Source organism: Geospiza fortis, unplaced genomic scaffold (genome assembly GCF_000277835.1).
Source record: "Geospiza fortis unplaced genomic scaffold, GeoFor_1.0 scaffold70, whole genome shotgun sequence".
Lineage (NCBI taxonomy): Eukaryota > Metazoa > Chordata > Aves > Passeriformes > Thraupidae > Geospiza > Geospiza fortis.
The window spans coordinates 2343314-2360623 of record NW_005054317.1 but is presented as its reverse complement, the minus strand read 5'-3'; the positions used below and the strand labels follow the sequence as shown (position 1 = coordinate 2360623).

General features: G+C 39.2%; 1 protein-coding gene across 1 annotated transcript; it reads right to left on the bottom strand.

Annotated features, from left to right (window-relative positions):
* Positions 1-508: 508 nt before the first annotated feature.
* On the bottom strand, positions 509-16191 carry TMF1 (TATA element modulatory factor 1). The gene is made up of 17 exons (XM_031056309.1): positions 16183-16191; positions 14143-15528; positions 13181-13284; positions 12182-12308; positions 11222-11327; positions 10439-10581; positions 9569-9735; positions 9265-9421; positions 8735-8827; positions 7956-8112; positions 6979-7171; positions 6663-6732; positions 6490-6582; positions 5443-5553; positions 4776-4922; positions 4335-4460; positions 509-3496 (listed from the first exon to the last, which is right to left on the bottom strand). The coding sequence occupies exons 1-17, from the start codon at positions 16189-16191 to the stop codon at positions 3353-3355; spliced, it is 3333 nt and encodes a 1110-aa protein (XP_030912169.1). The 3' UTR covers positions 509-3352.
* Between the last annotated feature and the right edge of the window lie 1119 nt (positions 16192-17310).

Below are 17310 nucleotides of genomic sequence, written 5' to 3'. Positions count from 1 at the left end.
TGTCCCTGACACACGGCAGCGCTCCTGCCCGTGCCGGCACCCCGCACCCTCCTCCGCTGTGACCCAATTCCCGCAGTGACAAGCGCCGGGGGAGGCACAGGCGCCAACACTGGAGAGCTTTGAATCCTCCCCACAGCCCAGACCTCCTCTCCCCTCGTTCCCAGGTGGGAAACGAGGAACAAACGCTCAGCCCGAGCCAGGAAACCTGCGAGAGAACGCGGGCAGAGGCGCTGACCCCGCAGGGACACCGCGTACCTGAATAAAGGAAATTAGTCTGAATTTCACATTATCCACAACCCCATCGCTGCGGCGCATTTAGAAATAAACCAGCCCCTCGTACATAAATACCCACGGTACCACAAGACTTCAACTGGCACCTGTACCTGTATTCCAACTATATCTGGTATCTTCTACCTTAAGTAATACTTTCCTTTCACAGCACCAGGTTCACACCCACCCACCCTCCCCAGAATTATTTTTAAGTCTTTTCTCAAAGAGAACCAGAGCACACTGTTAGCGGAAAATTTTATTTTATGCTGACCCGTGCTTTTTACAGTTTATACATATTTTACAACTAGAAACCAAGGGGTTTAATTTCACTGTGATAACCATTTCACCTCTTATTAAGGATCATTATAGCCCTTAGTAAAATGTAAGCACATAAATTACAACATGTAGCAGGAAAAAAAAACCAACTAACCCTTCTTTCATGAGAATTTGACATGGGATTTTGAACATGGGCTCTTGAGCTCCTAAAGGAAGTGAGTACCAGAATAATCTACTCCTCATCCAAACCCACCTACATCCACGGAGGCCTCTCCATCAGCAATTCAGCTCCCTCTGAACACTACACTGAGTAACCTTGAAATAACATTTCTTCATACTTGCATATGCAGTGAAAATGAGAGCTAAATTAGTTGCTTTCAGAAGGAACGTTCTAAATTAATAAATTTACACAAAAGTGAGTACTAGAATTCTACCCTAATTCCTTTCATTTTGCATGTTACTCTTCTAGGCAGTCTCAGTAAGAGCAATGAATTAAGTGTGCCAAGCAGACATTAATGTTTCTTCAAAATAAAGATACAGTTAGATCAAAGATGAGCAAATCAGGATATTTTAAAGTCTATGTTACCTTCCAACAGCCACTTTGTTTTCTAAGGCTTTGATGATTAAGACACAGAAGGCCATCTGATTCTCAGGTGATATTAAAGATTGCACTACAAGGGAATATATAATCCAAAAATAATCAATACAAATATTTACATCTACTTTAGTAAAATTTAAAAATCTAATACCTTTTGTGTTTTTACATCTAAAACAGTTAATGCTGATTGCATGTTAAAATTCCCCTTTTACCTAAGCTCTTGTAAACAAGATAGCCCAAGACATTCTCAGAACAGTCAATCCTTCAGGACTATAAGATAATTTATTTTTCTTTGCTGCACTTGTCTGCCAAGGTCATAAAATAATGTGAAAACCAGGAAGCTATTGATTCGCTGTAGTAGACAAAAGAGAATTTCTAATCTTTGACCATCACAAAGAGCTGTTTTCTTAAGAAAAGGCTCAACTAACCCTTGTACATCATAATTCTAAATGAGTAAAATTCCAGCAAATGTTTTAATAGGGACTGATTTTTACTTAGGTTTGATTGGTCTGGGGTTTTCCAGAAACTTAGAGTAACCAACCATGCTTTAATATGAAGGCAAAGCATTAAATTCTGAGTTTTTTAGAAGAAAAATCGTACCACCATGGTTTCCAAAACTGAAATGAAGACAAGAGGGTAATTCCCTCCCACCTCCCAGTGAAAAACAAAATAAAAGGAAGGGAAAAAAGTATTTTTATTAAAGCAGTTAGAAGTTTCTATGACAGATGGGGAGTTAAAACAAATTTAAGTGTTCTGGCTCTATGGTTTTAATGAAGTCCTCACAGAGTAACTGCCTGAATCTCAAATCAGACTAGGATTTTCCATGAACATTCCCTTGCTTGTGTAACTTCAGTGAGGAATAAATCCTGTTCTCCCAGTGAGGAATAAATCCTTAACACCCATAGTAAAATCATATTACCAAGAGGCATTTCTGCAGAAACAACTCCTCATCCTTCACATCCTTTGTGTGTCAGGCCACCAAATACCCAAGCAGGAAGAGTTCCCAAATTACAACGTGCACTGGTCTGGGAAAAAAAACCTCTCCCGACAGAGGCACTGGTGTGATAAGCAAAGAATTTCAACTGCCCAGTATTTCACACGAGTAGGTTCTGAGATGCAGCAAAATATTTGCTCTCTGGAATGCAGAGAGGAAGACACAGCTCCTTCTCAGCATTCCCAAGGGTCCCATCCAAACATTTCCTCTGACATTACCAAAAATGCAGCTCAGCTCCAAGTCATGTGAGTGCTGTTTGGCCAATACCTTGCTTAAGGAATGGCATGAGAAATACTCTGCAGCCACTGGAGACTTGCTCTATTATTAAGCCACGGTTCAGTGTTACAAAAAGTCCAACCCTTGCTACTTATATAAAAGGAACCATGAGATCTGCAGCAATTTATTTTTAAAAAAGCAGTTTCCTGCATTTTTCTGAACTGTTCTAGCTACTGCTAAAAATCAGCTACTAAATCTAGAACAGATATTTAACAGCTGAGATTTCTGGTGTTAAAAGTTGAACACATTTATCATTACAAGCAGAGCTGCTGTCTCCAGATTGCTCATGAGAACACAAACAATATACAAGATGAAGCTGTAATTTGAAGTCTCATCTGAGTCTCACACTCTGCTTTAGAGGACTTAGTGTAAAGAAGTCAGACTAATCTGATTTGTCTAAGAATAATCACCCTGACATGTTCAGATGCTGTAAACACAAATCTAAGATTTTCCTGTCATAAAAATATCCACCCAGGTATGCTTCAGACAGCAAGTCCCTGCTACTTAGTTATTAAAAATTACCTGATGAGATTTTAGAAAAACTCATATGAACATTTGAGACAGACTTCTAAAGTGATTTTCACAGTTTTACAAAGATTATGAATCAAGGGCTGCTTTAGTACTACTCATGCCTTCCAGTGCTATGTCACAAGGTAACAATCAAAATTTCTGCTGTTTATGTAAAATGGCCCACCATTTAGCAAAAACTTAAATAAAGGGATGACTGAAGAAAAAAAATTAAATATTGCACAAATAATTTAACTGCAGACAGAACAGGACACTTAAAGCATTGATTCTTCTGTCAACATATGAACTCTATTATATAGTCACATTTTCTATAATACAGGGGTTTTTTACAGGACATTTAAATTCAGCATTTACATAAACAGTTATCTTTACAGTCTGTCACCATACAATGCTAACAGTTCCACCAGGAATTAATTTTGTCTTTGTTTTAAAAGTTCATCTATCTGAGTCTTGTACATGTTTTTCACATCTTCCAGATCCAGCCGGAGCTCCTCAGCCTCCTCTGCCTTCTCCCCATACATCTGGAGAATGGTGTTGTACCTCTGATCCAAATCCTGCAAGGATTTTAACACAGAGTTATCTCACTGGTTCTTATTCTCAGCTTCAAACAAGCTGCTGCTGGACAGTGTTTTACACTGCCAGGGGAAATAAGGCAGCACCACCTCATCAAAGTGTAACCACAGTGAAGCACTCAGTAAACTTCAAAAGTACTTTGTGCTTTGAATACAGTTGGATTTATATTCTAGATGTTAAAGGAAGATATTCCAAAGATCATAAAAAGAATTAGTGCTGGCTTCAGAGGACATTCTGAAACACCTTGAAGTTCAGTTGCTATAAGCATTAAAAACAGTTAGAAAACTGCACTGTTTTACTACAGGAATGACCAGCTTGGGAAATGTTTCATGAGAAAACTGAACATTCTGTATTCAAAAATTATTCCAAAATGTCTCAAGTATTTCAATTTAAATTCTTAAACATCCAATTTTTGGTCCTATTTCTATATATGTATCTCTACTGGACATATATTCAGCTTCTGAATCAACCTCATAAACCCATGCTATTTATCAAAAACCTTCCTCTACTAAAAAATCCAGTTCCAGATGAGTTCCTAAATGATAGAAACAAAAAATGGTTTCTCCCTTGTTTAGCACACAGTCTTATGCACAGCACACGTTTCCAACAACTGTTTTGAAGTGACTCCCTAACTATGGAGTGGGCACTTTTAGATTCTACTATATATAAAATTAAAAAAAAAACCACACCAAAAACCAGGCTCTTCAGTCACTTATGCTTAGAGACAGATTTGAATACATTCCTAAACTGATAGGACTACTCCTAAAGAAATGCAATTATCTACATTTTACTATGGATTTACACCAGAAATGCACTTACCTTTAACTGTGTGCGTAATTTGGGTATTTCCTTCACTTTCTCTTCAAGTTCATCATTTTGATTTGTTAATTTAACCAGCTCTTCTGCCATTATTGATCGAGTTTTCTCCAGGTTTCCAATTTCCAGCTAGGGTAAACACACATAACAAGGAGGAGAAGGAAAGAATTCACTGTAGTTATAAAACACCATATCAAAATACAAGTGATTAAGGCTTATTCTTAACCAGACTGTGTAACAGCACATCTCAGATCCACTCTCACTTTCTTTTCAAATCTCAAATTTTCTGTTCTGGATATTCTACTTTTCAGACAGATAGGTTTTCTGGATAGGTCCTTGCCAAAACAAAAAAGGAAGCAACAAATTCTTCTTGTGCTCATCCCTACAGAGCTGTGCTGGTTCACAGAATTCTTGTAACATACACCAGACTTTCTGAAAAGATACCTGTAGATGTGAAATCTCTCCTTCTCTTAGTTTTAGCTGTGACTGAAGGTTTTCAATTACACTTGAACCTGATCCCATCCTTATTGCATCATAGAGATTGCTGCCACTGGTAGTTATTGGTCCAAACGAGTGATCATGAGGATCATCCTACAAACAGAAGGTTAGAGAAGCTGAAAATTAGACAAAAACATGACCATTTTGAAATCTTCCCTCTCCTAAATATGACACAATTTAAGTTTTAAAATTACACTGTGCTAGGTAAGCATTTCAATGCTTAAAGCTTGTTTTCAAAACAAAAGCTGGAGGTGAATAGGTACAATTTTGGGATAGCTCCCTACTGGCAAGTTCTCCTGACACTTCCACAGGTGCCATTTAACACTGGACTGACAGAGGAGGAGCAGCAGCAGCAGAGGACAGCAGTCAGTGATGCTGCCCAGGGAGCAGAGCTGTGCCCTAAACCAGGAGTGCAAGTAAAAATAAATCAATTGTATGTTTTACAGTCACAGACATCTTGCAAGCAGATTTTAGATGTTTCTGCACAGGATGTTACCTTGTCCAAGGCCAATACACTCTTGAAGAGTCATTTTCTCTGTTACTAGAAGTTCTTGAGGAGGAAAGTAAGTGGTTTGTCAAGAAGAAAAAAGCCATTATAGGTGATCTATCCTACCTGTGAGAGGAAAGAGGTCTGAAGACCTGCCATGTCCGCCCCACTTATGGAACTGGAGCGGGACATTGATGGTGTACTTGATACAGTTTCAACTGTGAATGACTTTCGGTCCTTAAAAACAAAGACATCCAATATCACCAGTTGGAAAAAGAAAAAACCTTCACAACAGGCTAAAAGAAATTCTATAAATAGCCTCCCTTTTTCCACCAACAACCATAGAACACTATGTGATAGATTTTCTACTTGCCCCATACCTAAAACATATGAAAGTTCAACAGCAAAGAACTTCTGTGCTGTTACACAGCCTATCTTCAAGATCTTGCACCTTTCAGAAAATTAAGACAGAAGCTGCAAATTACACCAAGAAAAGGTTCTCTTTCAAGAGAGACTCAGAGGCATTATGTATATCCAAATGTATCACAGAATGAAAATCTCACATGCAGAAGAACATCTCTTAGAATGAATGTAAAGACCTTTTTCTTCTTTTTAAATAAATATGGATTAAATTCCAGGATTTTTCACATGCTAATAATTTATTGGTACCATTTCAAAACAGACTGGCCCTTTTTTCCAGTCATCATCTACAAGCATGCTAACCTCTGAAGGGGAAAGCACTTAGATTTTAGGACTGGAGACAGTAACAAACAAACAACAGAAATAGTTTTACTGAATACTAACTGCTAATTAGTGGTAATGAATTTAATGACTATTGAGGATTGTTCTGTGACTTGTGACTTCAGCTGGAAAGCATGTGGAACATTACACACTGAAACAAAACAGGAATTCAGTGGAAGCAATGCTGGTAGTCTGAGCAAAGGAAACAAGTAGCGTCAGAAGAAAAAGGACCCAAGAGTGCTCAAAGAACACAGAGGATTGAGACAACAATCCTCAGGTTAAATAGACTCATACTCAAAACTTATTTCACTGAGTCTAACACAACACCTATTTCACTGGAAAGATACTGCCAGGCACTAAAGGTTTCAGGTATAGATGTCTACTAAAATAAAGACAATATCAGTAAAACTTATAAACGTTAGGTTTTGGCACCTTCTCCTTTGCTGCTTCTTGGACAAGAACAGCCTTCTTCCTCTCCTGTTCAACCTTCATCTTCTCCATTTCTAACTGAGTAGCCAGCAGTGCCTGCAAAGAGAAATACAAACTGTTAATCTCCTAGCTCAGATTTGAAGCATAACAGAGATTAAAGCTGAACTAGGCAATACCTTTTCTTTCTTTGCATCTTCCAAGGTTTTTGCATACTCATCTTTGAGCCCTTCTAGTTCAACCTCATACCTACAGGGAGAAAGGAAAGAGGTATAGTTAATAAATAAGTATTCTCCATTCTATTCACTGTAGATTCAGGCACCTTTAAAACAAACACAGCTGCAAGGCTACAAAATGTTATCAATGTAACACAGTGTAATCTTAAAAATGAAACAAAGTATCAATATTTTTGTAGCATTGTGCCAACACGTTGCGCAATCATATCAACACCCCATTTCACTACATTAAAAAGAAATGCTGTTAACCAAAACTCACCTGCTGTTCTCATTTTCCATTTTCTTCAATTTGTTTCTCTCCACTTCCAGCTGAGCCTGAAGACGGGTATTTTCTTGCCTTAAGAGACTATTTTGAGATTCAGAAGAAGACATCTGAATTTTATTAGCAAGAAGTTCCTCTGTAGCAGCCCGTTCTCTCTCAGCAGCTGCAGCTAGAAGAGTTTGAGACTCCCCTAATAGTAAGAAAAAACATGGAATTTAACCTTTTTTGATCAAATATCTAGATATCAGCCACTTACTTATATATCAAAATTGAATTTGAGATTTTTTTTAATGCAACTAATCTTTCTTAAAAAATACATCTTGTTTTCTTTTGTAAAGGAAATTAAATCTTTTCCACACACAGAGGATCAAAGCAATGCAGAATGAACAGATTTCAGACTCTTTCAGAATGCAATATACAACTACAGATTGCTTCCAGAGAGGAAATAATTTCTTTGGGTCCACCTTTGGGCTTTTAATGTCTTTTTTCATTTAAAACAATAAGTTACTACTATATCAAATAATATATGTATCATCACCTATGCAGGTAAGTGATATGTATCATCATACAATATATGTACATATATTTATAATATAATACAATACAATAGCATCATAATATGATGATACAGTATGTATATCATCACCTAGTCAGGTAAGTGATCCAAACTTTACAATTGGGAATCTCAGCATCAGGCTGGAATACCTTCAGTGTCTCAATGCCCTTAGATGCTGTAAGGACATGTACACCTCACAATCTTATGTTACAGAGTGTTTTACAGTGGATTACCTGTCCAAGAACCTTGGCATAACCCCCCCAGACCATTTCCTTACAGGAAAGCATTTGGTGCTCATCACTCCTGATCCACCATCTACACTTTGGGCAAGTGTTAATTAAGCCCTTTACATTTACCTTCCCACATCTCACATCTTCACCCAGAGCCTCCCAGCTCAGCAGAAGCTCAACCATCTTACCCAGCCTGTCAGAAAGGTTTTTCTCCAGTTTCTCCCAAGCAGAGGTCTGTGCTCCCAGTGTGGCCTGCAGGTTCTCTATCTGCCTCAGCAGGGGCCGTGTAGCAGAGGTCACACTTTGGCTCAGCTCTTGGTTCCTGCTCTCTGCTTCTTGAAGTCTCTGAAATCACAAATCCAATATAATTTAAATCATATGATGGATTGAAAGATTCACACAGAGTTCATCTAAATAAATAGCAGCTGCTTTACATTCTAAGATTACTGCTTTACAATCTAATGTTCATGTGCTTCAAACTCAAAGTAAAGTGTGATATTCCAAGAGAGAAGTTAAACAGTTTTAGAAACATAATAAAACAAGGGCCCAGAAATTCCAGAGCTCTGGATATAATTTGAAACGTTTTGGCAACCATCTATATTCTGGCCCTTAAGAGCAATAAAAATTTTCTTAAGAAGCAGATAAAGAGTCATTCAGAAGTGCATTTGCCAACAATTTTAGACAACTATCACAGAATTAATGCCTGTATTTTGTCTCGTGTTAAAAAAGGACAGCATTCTATTTAAGAGGCATCATAAAAAACTAAGACAATTTTTTCCACTATGTGACTTAAAAAAACATTTCCATCAATATTTTTATTGCTCCTCTGTAAAGGACAACCACTGCAGGTAACAAGGAAAATAAAGCTTCTCTTTCAGGCTGCTCATGTCATGGTAGCATTTTATTTTTGGGTTTTTAGAAGTCCTCCTTGCAGATGCAAGTGGGCATCATCTGTTTGTCACAGTACCTGTTGTAGTTCACCAATTTCCTGCCGTAAATAATCTTCTTTTCTTGCTGCCTGCTGCTCTGCACGTTGCAGTGCCAGCCTCAGGTCTGCCACCTAAATAAACAAGAAATTGTTACTAAACTCTTGCCAAAAGTTATATCATCACCTATTCCTTGCCACACCATTTTCAAACAGTAATATGTTTGTTTACAAGTAAAGGCTTCATTTTTGCACGCACACAAATAGTTACACTGATTTATTTATCACTAAAAATTCTAACAGGTAAGAGTACCACAAACCTAACATAGAGTCTGTCAAAGTAATTTCATCTAGACAAGTAAAATTATAAGTATTTCTAAATAAAATTAGTATTTTAAAGGTTAGCACAACCACCCCTTAATATGGAACAAGTTCCATGGGGAAGAAATCCTCTGTGTATTTGCTAAGTACACAAAAACGAGTTCCACCAGGTCCATTACATCAGGTGTACACAGCAGCTCAGTGCAGTCACCTGCTGAATTACAGAGTTTATTACTGCATTTCAGACCCACCTGGACTGCCAAAGCTTCCTGCTGCTGTCGAGCCTCCTCCTGGGCCTTTTCCAGTGCTAACCCAAGCTCTTCCTTGGCCTTCATCTCCCGACTCAGGGCTGCTTCCTGAGCCTCACTGTCCTTTGTAGCATTAGCTTTATGAAGATCTGCAAGTTCCCTGAGGAGAAAGAACCAAAGAAATAAACAAACCCCAGTACATTTAAATGCCAAGAGCAACTTGGAAAGTAACTTTGTTACATTTAAATATTTCACAAGCATTGCACAAGAAAGAGCCACAATCTGAAGGTGTGATTGCTTTGCTTACTTGTACGCACTGTCGAGTGCTGCCTGCACACTCCTGTTCCTTTCTTCAAGTTCCTCCACTTCTGCCTGAAGTTTAGTAAGGTCCTTTTCTTGTCTCTCCACAACACTGTTCAGTTGTTTAATGCTGTCTCGATGCTGCTTCTCAAGGTCTTCCTTACCATCAAGCACCTGGCAGTGCACACAAGAAATGTGACACAAACCTCAGGACATGGGGCTGACAACATTGCCTGAGGACAGTGACAACAGTGGCAACCAATTTGGGATAAAGTGGCTGAACCCATCTAACACTTGGCAGAAAGAGAAAGGTTTTGCTTCCCTGCCTTGTCCAGAGGAGGGAGCTGCTCTTCACCACAGTTTCACACAACTCCACATCCTGGGTCTGAAATTTGTCAGTTCTTGACTCAATCACTGTCCAAATTTTGGTGGTACAGATTTTCCAGCTCACATGGTAACAGCAATACAAGTGCAAACTGAGAAGATCCCTCTGAGGATCTGCAGCTGAGAAGATCCCTCACTGCAGTTTTACAAGGAATACACACATAAATCACAACTCCGTGCTCCAATAATGTGAAATGGTGAGACCCTGGCACAGATTGCCCAGAGAAACTGAGACTACCCCATCCCTGGCAGTGTCCAAGGCCAGGCTGGATGGGGCTTGGAGCAGCCTGGGATAGTGGAAGGTGTCCTGCCCATGGCAGGGGATGGAACTGGATGGGCTTTAGGGTCCCTTCCAACCCAAACCATTCTGGGATTCTGTGAAATAGAGAAGTCTCCAGAAAATAAAAAAATGTCAATTTATCAAGAGCCCTCCCAAAAGGCAATTTTGCACATAATATAAAAAGCTTTAAAAAAAAATCAACAAATATCTCACCTGTTTTAAATGCTGCAACTCCTCTTCCATTTCCTTAATCTTTTTGCTCTGTTTTGTGTTAATATTTTCTCTCTCTTTCTCTTTGGCTCTTAATTTCTTAATAATGTTGGAATTCTGCAGCTGCTGCTTGGAAAGCTTTTCTCCTGTGAAGAAATTGAACATGAAGCCAGTGCATATTGGTGATATTCTATGGATTCTCTCTATTGACACCAAATTTGCTCTTCAGTCCCATGAAAATGATACTCCAGTAAATATGGAAATACTTATTCTTATAATTTTTCATGCAAGTTCTTAAATTTAAATATATCTTATCCTGAGATACCCTTGCTACACTGAGCTACAGTGAGAGAGGATAGGATGTAAAAGGCTTTGAAAATAAAGCAAGTGAGCTCATCATGTTAGAAAAAAAAATCTTCTCATTTAGTATCTATATTTCAATTCTAAACTTAAAAAATATTAAAGGAGACACTGTAGAAATGCCATGAACAATGCCCTCATTAGACTTCTTCTGAATGGAACATGGAATGCTGTTCTGCACATGCTGGTTTTATCTCTCAGCATCTTTTCCTGCATCTTGCAGGAATCACCTCTCCAGCCACCTGCACCTGCCTGACCCCTCCTGTTACTCTCTGCTATTCACTAAATGCTTAAAACATTCAGAAACATCCAACATGCTTCAAATTTAGCACTTTTTACCCACACAAAGAAGGCCTGTGTGCAAGGCCACTACATTTCAAACTATTCTACATATTTTTACTACCCAAGAAAAAAGTTAATTCTCACCTTCCTCCATTAATCCTTTGATTTGCTCTTCTTTTTCTTTCAATAATTCAGCAGTTTCATTGGTATTAAGTCTAGTAGCCAATTCCTCTTTAACAGTCTTTACTTCCTAAATAATAGGATAAAATACTGTTTATTATAGTACATGGAGGGAAAAACACAGAGTGAGTTACACCGATCACCTTTTCCTTCTGCCCTTCCTCTCACAAGACTTTGCTTGGAAAACAATTTAGGTTGGAAGGGAACTCTGGAGATTATCTGATCAAAACAGATTGCTCAGAGCCTTATTGCATCAAGTTTTAAAAACCTCCAAGGATTGAAACTCTGTAAATCCTCTGTTCAATTTGTTCTAACTTCCCCATCCATTCAATTTTCTTGAAACTTTTGCAACAGAGAAAAATCAACCTGTCCTATTCACACGTAGCTACTGAATAATTTTTATAATTCAACTCACTGCTGTGTCAACACAGTGACAAACAGCTGAAAAATATTTGGTTTTCAGTCAGATTTGAGTTTCCTTTCTGCATTAAGCTAGAGAAATGAAATGCTGTGACACCAGGTCAAGAACATTTAAAGCCCATAAACTTTGCTGCTGTAGATTTCTTTGCTTGTTCCAAATCAATCTGCCATCAGCCCTTAATTTTCCTCCCAGCTAATCCTCTAAAGAAGCCATTCCCATTCTTTACCCCTTCCTCACATCCCCAGGCCATTCTCTCTCACCAATGCAAATACATATCTGGTACAAGGTGAATGAGAGCACATTAAATCTCTTTTTTTTCCCAATTAAATGAGTTCCCCAAGCTGGTTCACAGCATGGATGCAAGAACACAGATTTGAACACCAAGCAACCTGGATGGCTGGAAACAGCTCATGCTTTTCCCTGGGTTAATATTGTTTTTCCTCAAGAAATTCAATTGTGTCATAAACTAATAAATATTAATTTAATAAAAAAAGCCAAATCACCTTTTTAGCTGCATCTCTCTCTTTGCAGGCTAGTTGGAGCTTCTTCTCAGCATCTGCAATTCGCTGAGCAAACTCCTCTTTAAGAGATGAAAGGCTGCTGCTCTCTTCTTTCATTCTAAACATTTCACTGCATTTAAAATGAACATTTCAGAACAATTGCATGGGTATGTGACACTCCAAAAAGTTTGCAACAAGTTGTCTTAAATGCTTTTAAGAAGTACTTGTATTACACATGATAAGCTAAAGTCAAAAAACCTCACATCTGTATCAGAAGTCCTAAGCAAAGATCTTTATCAATTCAGCAGTTTACCCATGAAAACAACTAAGTGCTTGATTTATCTTAAATGTTTTGCTCCTAGAAAAAGTCCTTTTTAGTTAACCATACTCTGTATCATACAAAGGGTAAATTAATTAATCTATTTTTTAAGTTAGGATCAATTTGGTCATTAAACAGCATCATATATCTGTAAATTTTATAACTCTATACTTGATCAGTGAGCTGGTAAATACAGCTTTCCACTTTTTCCCCTTTTAACTTTAACCAAATTAAATAATAATTTCAGGTTTTCTCCTACAACCAGCCCTTCTTCCATACCTTCACTGCCTACATTTTAGTCAACAAAGTTGACTATTTACCTAGTAAATCAGGTTCCTCCCCCTGTATCAAGAAAGTCAGTCTCTCTTAATAGCTGAATCCGGTCTTACAATAAAGATCTTTATTAGCAACCAAGACTGATTCTCCACATTTGTCATTCTTACTGCTTGCTTACCTGAAAAATCTTTCTCCAGCCCCTCCCAAAAGAGATTTTGGCTCCAAGAAATAACATGTCTTTAAAAAATCCCATCACAGCACATGCCATCACTATTGCCACCTTTCCCAAACAGTGCACATCCCTTGTAACCTTTGCTCCAGTCATAAAGCTTCTTGTTTTATCTATTGTCTAAGATTTTATTACAGCAAAGTCACAGTTACAGCACTGGGTGTATTTTCATACTTACTCTTTGAGGTTATCATAAGCTTCTTCCAAGCGAGCCCTCTCTTTACTAGTGCTTAATAACTGTATTTCCCTCTTCTCCAGCTTCTCAGTTAGGGCATCAATCATCTGGAGAAGGTTTTATAGATACAGATCAGATTAATGGGACAATTCAAACACAAGAGGGGCAGGCTTTCCCTTCTCCCCCCTCCTATTCCCTCACAAGACTATTTAAAATTGAACTGATCAATGTTTCAGGAATTTGGGGTAGAAGTCAGTGAGGATTTTCATGTTTCTGCCACACACCTGAACAGAAAGACAACTGTTTTCTACAGGTGTAGAAATCCTATTAAATCAGCACATGTAGCTGAAGTAAGCTCCCCAACAAAATCATCAACTCTGATACAGCTTAATTATACATGAAATTTTTAACTAGAGCTGATAATCTATAAAACTATGGCTTACATTAAGCATTAAGACTCCTAATGTTCTTTACAGAATAATTTCTATAGGAAGGTCCCCTCTGTGAAACATTAGCACAAAGCAGCAGAAGAGCCTCAGATGAGGGAAGTAAACTTTCACTCAAGGTCAAAAGTTCTTAGCTCATATCCTCAAAACAATTTCTTAATAACAAGTTTTGGAAAGTTGAACATAGATAACAAAAGCACAAGAAAATATACAAATGTAAACACCAAAGAACTAAAATAACACATTTGACTTATTAGGCTTCCTGTTTGCCACCCCTACTCACAATTCACATCATTGACAACCAGGTGGGTCAGGTGAAACCCACAAGTATCTGATCAGAAATTTTACCAATACTGTTCCACTGCAGGATATCAGGGACAGTTTTCTACAGGGTCAGATAGTTCAGCATCGATTAATTCATTCAAATAAGCTGATATAAGAGATACAGGACAATGTAAGGAAATGTCAGGAGTCTCATTTGCAACTAAAAGCTGTGTTTGCAATACATGTTTTAGTTACCTTTTTAAGCTCTTGCTTTTCAGTGTCCTCTTCTACCAATGGTTCCCCAGCATCCTGCTGGGGCTCGGCCTCCTCCTTCACAACCTGTTCTTCAACAGTTTGCACAGCAGCAACCAAAACAACATCTGGCTGCTCAGAATTAACAGGGGTTGCACTTCTGCCACTCTCTTCCATCTCAGCTTCCTCAGCATGTAGCACAGGAGCATCATTCAAGTTTTCAGATTTATTTTTCAGGGCGTCAACCGTTTCTGTCTTTGGCACGGAAGGACTGACGGTGACAGACGCTGAAGCAGAAGCCCTGCCTGATAACTCATCATCTGAATTTATTTCACTGACACTCCTGCTGTCCAAGGACTGCACACTGAATGAATCAATTCTTTCAAAAGCATCCGAGGAGCCACAGCTCTCAGTCATTTTCTGGAAGTCATCTAAGCGATTATAATCCGCACAGGCAGACGTGGACAGGAGCTGGAATGACGTCTGCATGAGGTGGAGGCTGGATTTGGAATCTGCAGCTTCTTGTCTGGAACTTACTGAGCTCTCACTTATCACACTTTCGTGGTCCAGAACTTCAATATCACTGGTTGTGGAAGTGCCTGAGGAGAAGGTGCTGATGGGAGGTGATGGGGTGTTGCTTTGTCTGTCCTCAGTCTTTCTCTCCTTCCCTTCCAAACCCAGGTCTTTCGTGCCTGCTCTAAGGGGCTGAGAAGTGCCCTCGGGTGCACCTGCTGCTCCATCCCCTCCTACACTGGATTTTTCAGTAGGAGAATCGTCAGGTTCCTCAAAAGTTAGAGCAGACACCTTTTTGTCAGTAACTTCGTTTGTGCTTGCTTCATGCTGGGCATCAGACTGAAGCACAGCATTCTCTTCTAATTTCTCCTTGGGAATATCAAGGCTTTTCAAGTCCAGGACAGCTCCAGAGGAATCCTTGACCTCTGCCTCTGCTGCCACTGGCCCTTCCAGCTGACTGGAGTGTTGAGACTCCTTTAAAGTGCTTTTCACCTCCTCTTTGGGTCGCTGTGATTTGGCTGGAGGTTTGGACACGACTGGGTTTTTCTGTATACTCTGAACATCTGTTGGGGAGAGAAAGGCACTGAAGAAGTTTTCAGATTCATCCACAACCGTCCTCCTCACAGGCTTTGTGATGGCTGTGGGTGATACTGGCTGATTCTGGGGTTCTGTAGTTGAGTTCAAGCCCCAGGAAGATGTGTCCCATCCTCCACTTATGAGAGAATTTGTTCCTAAAAAAAAAAAGGAAAAAAGAGAGATAGGCAAAAAAACCCTACTTTGAAAGCCAGAGGCAAAAGCAAATGTGGCCTCCTGCTTCCCTACAGTGAAAGGAGTCCAGGCAAAACAACATGAAAAGCTGTAGTTAGGAGAATTATACTGATTAAAAAGCAGGAAAAAATTACAAGGTCTTAAAAGTTATCTGCAAGTAACACATAAACACTTCACACACCATTACAGAAAACAGAGGGGAAAAGCTTTAAGTATTTGCAGCATTTACACTGTGAGAAGGGTTCCTGCCCTTCAGTTTCTGACAAGACTTCATTTTTCCTCATATACCAAGCATCAGCATGGAGCTGACAACAAAAATCAGCAGCAGCCCAGCTGAGAATTTTCCTCTTCTGTAGAGAAATACTGAATTGTTCAGTTCTGAAGCTGCCCTAAAACCACATCAACAATTCCAATTATTGTATTTCTTGCAGGTTTTCCAGGACTTGTCAACGGCAAGAATAAGAATTTCAGCATCAAATTTCAGAAGCATGTGAAGTAAGAAAGAGAAATCAAAAAACAGCATTCAATTTTGTACCTACAAACAATCTGGGTAACATAACTATTTCAGGCTATTTAAAACCAAACTCACTCTATACAGCAGCATCTATTAAAAACACTGAGTTACAATATTTAAAGCTGCCTTCTACTTTCAGAACAGTTGATAGCTGTTGGCCTCAAATCTCAAATCCAGATAATTACTGTTTTCCTTGCCCAAAATACTACAAACATGTGATTTATTACAAGCATCTGACTTATTGCTACCTTGTCCATGATTCAACAGCTTCAGAAAAAGCTCTGAGTTAACTGTAACATTCAGAACATATTTTGACATCTCTTAAGAAGGTTTTCCCTCAAAACCAGATGCAGTCTGATCTTTGCTGCTCTTCTTACAAACTACCATAAATACTATGATATAAATAAAATTTTAAAAATGGTCAGACAAACTAAAGCTTTGAGAAATTAAGCATGACAGAGTTTTCTATAAACAATTTCTGCATTTTAAGATGGCACCAAACTACTTACATGACTGCCAAGCCCTCAAAGGGACAAAGACATCCCAAACTGACCTTTGCTGAGCAACCAACCTGGAAAACATTTTCAGTCCCTACAGCTTTCAGTTTTTAGAAATCTCACTCTGCTATGGCTTCACCTGGAAATAAACTCCTCCTCCTCCTCCAAATACACATAGTTTTTCTAGATATAGCTGTAGAAATGACACTGATTCCAGATGACTTCATTTCCCATATGTTTACTATTATTTTGGGGGGAGTTTCTAATATGAGGGCTCCTTTTTGCTCTCTCCCTTCCAAACAGCAGCTTAGGGCTGACCATTCCTTCAGGCTCTCCATTAGCACACGCACAGGGGAAACACTTCCTCATAGCCATGACAACTTTTCCACCAGCACATTCCTTTCGACAGATGTTGCAGGATTATGAACTGGAAGCCACGAAAAGTGGAAATTTCATTTGGTTCACATGGACCAGACTTTCAGCTTCTACTCTGCCCCTCCTGTTGCAAAGACCGAATCCACGCAAGCGTCTGAAAAGATCATTATTTCCCCTTTAATATTACTGAGGTTTTACCAATTACTAGCCCCTCAGAAAACAAATATAAATAAATAACGCCTGGAGAAGCAGGGATATGAAGCTCAGTGCTACCCAATGCGATAAAAGCAGGACACTGGTGACACCAGCCAGGCTCTGAGCTGAGCCTGCCCCGGCTCCGTGTCGGTGTCCCCCGGCACGGGAGGGAGCGGAACGTGGATTATTAAACCACAGGGGGCTCTGAATTATAAAAAACGGGGCGTCGTTGGACGGGGGGGCGGTTAAACCTCCCCAGGGTAAGGGAGAGACAGCGGAGGAGGCGGGCGAGGCTCGGCACGGCGGCCG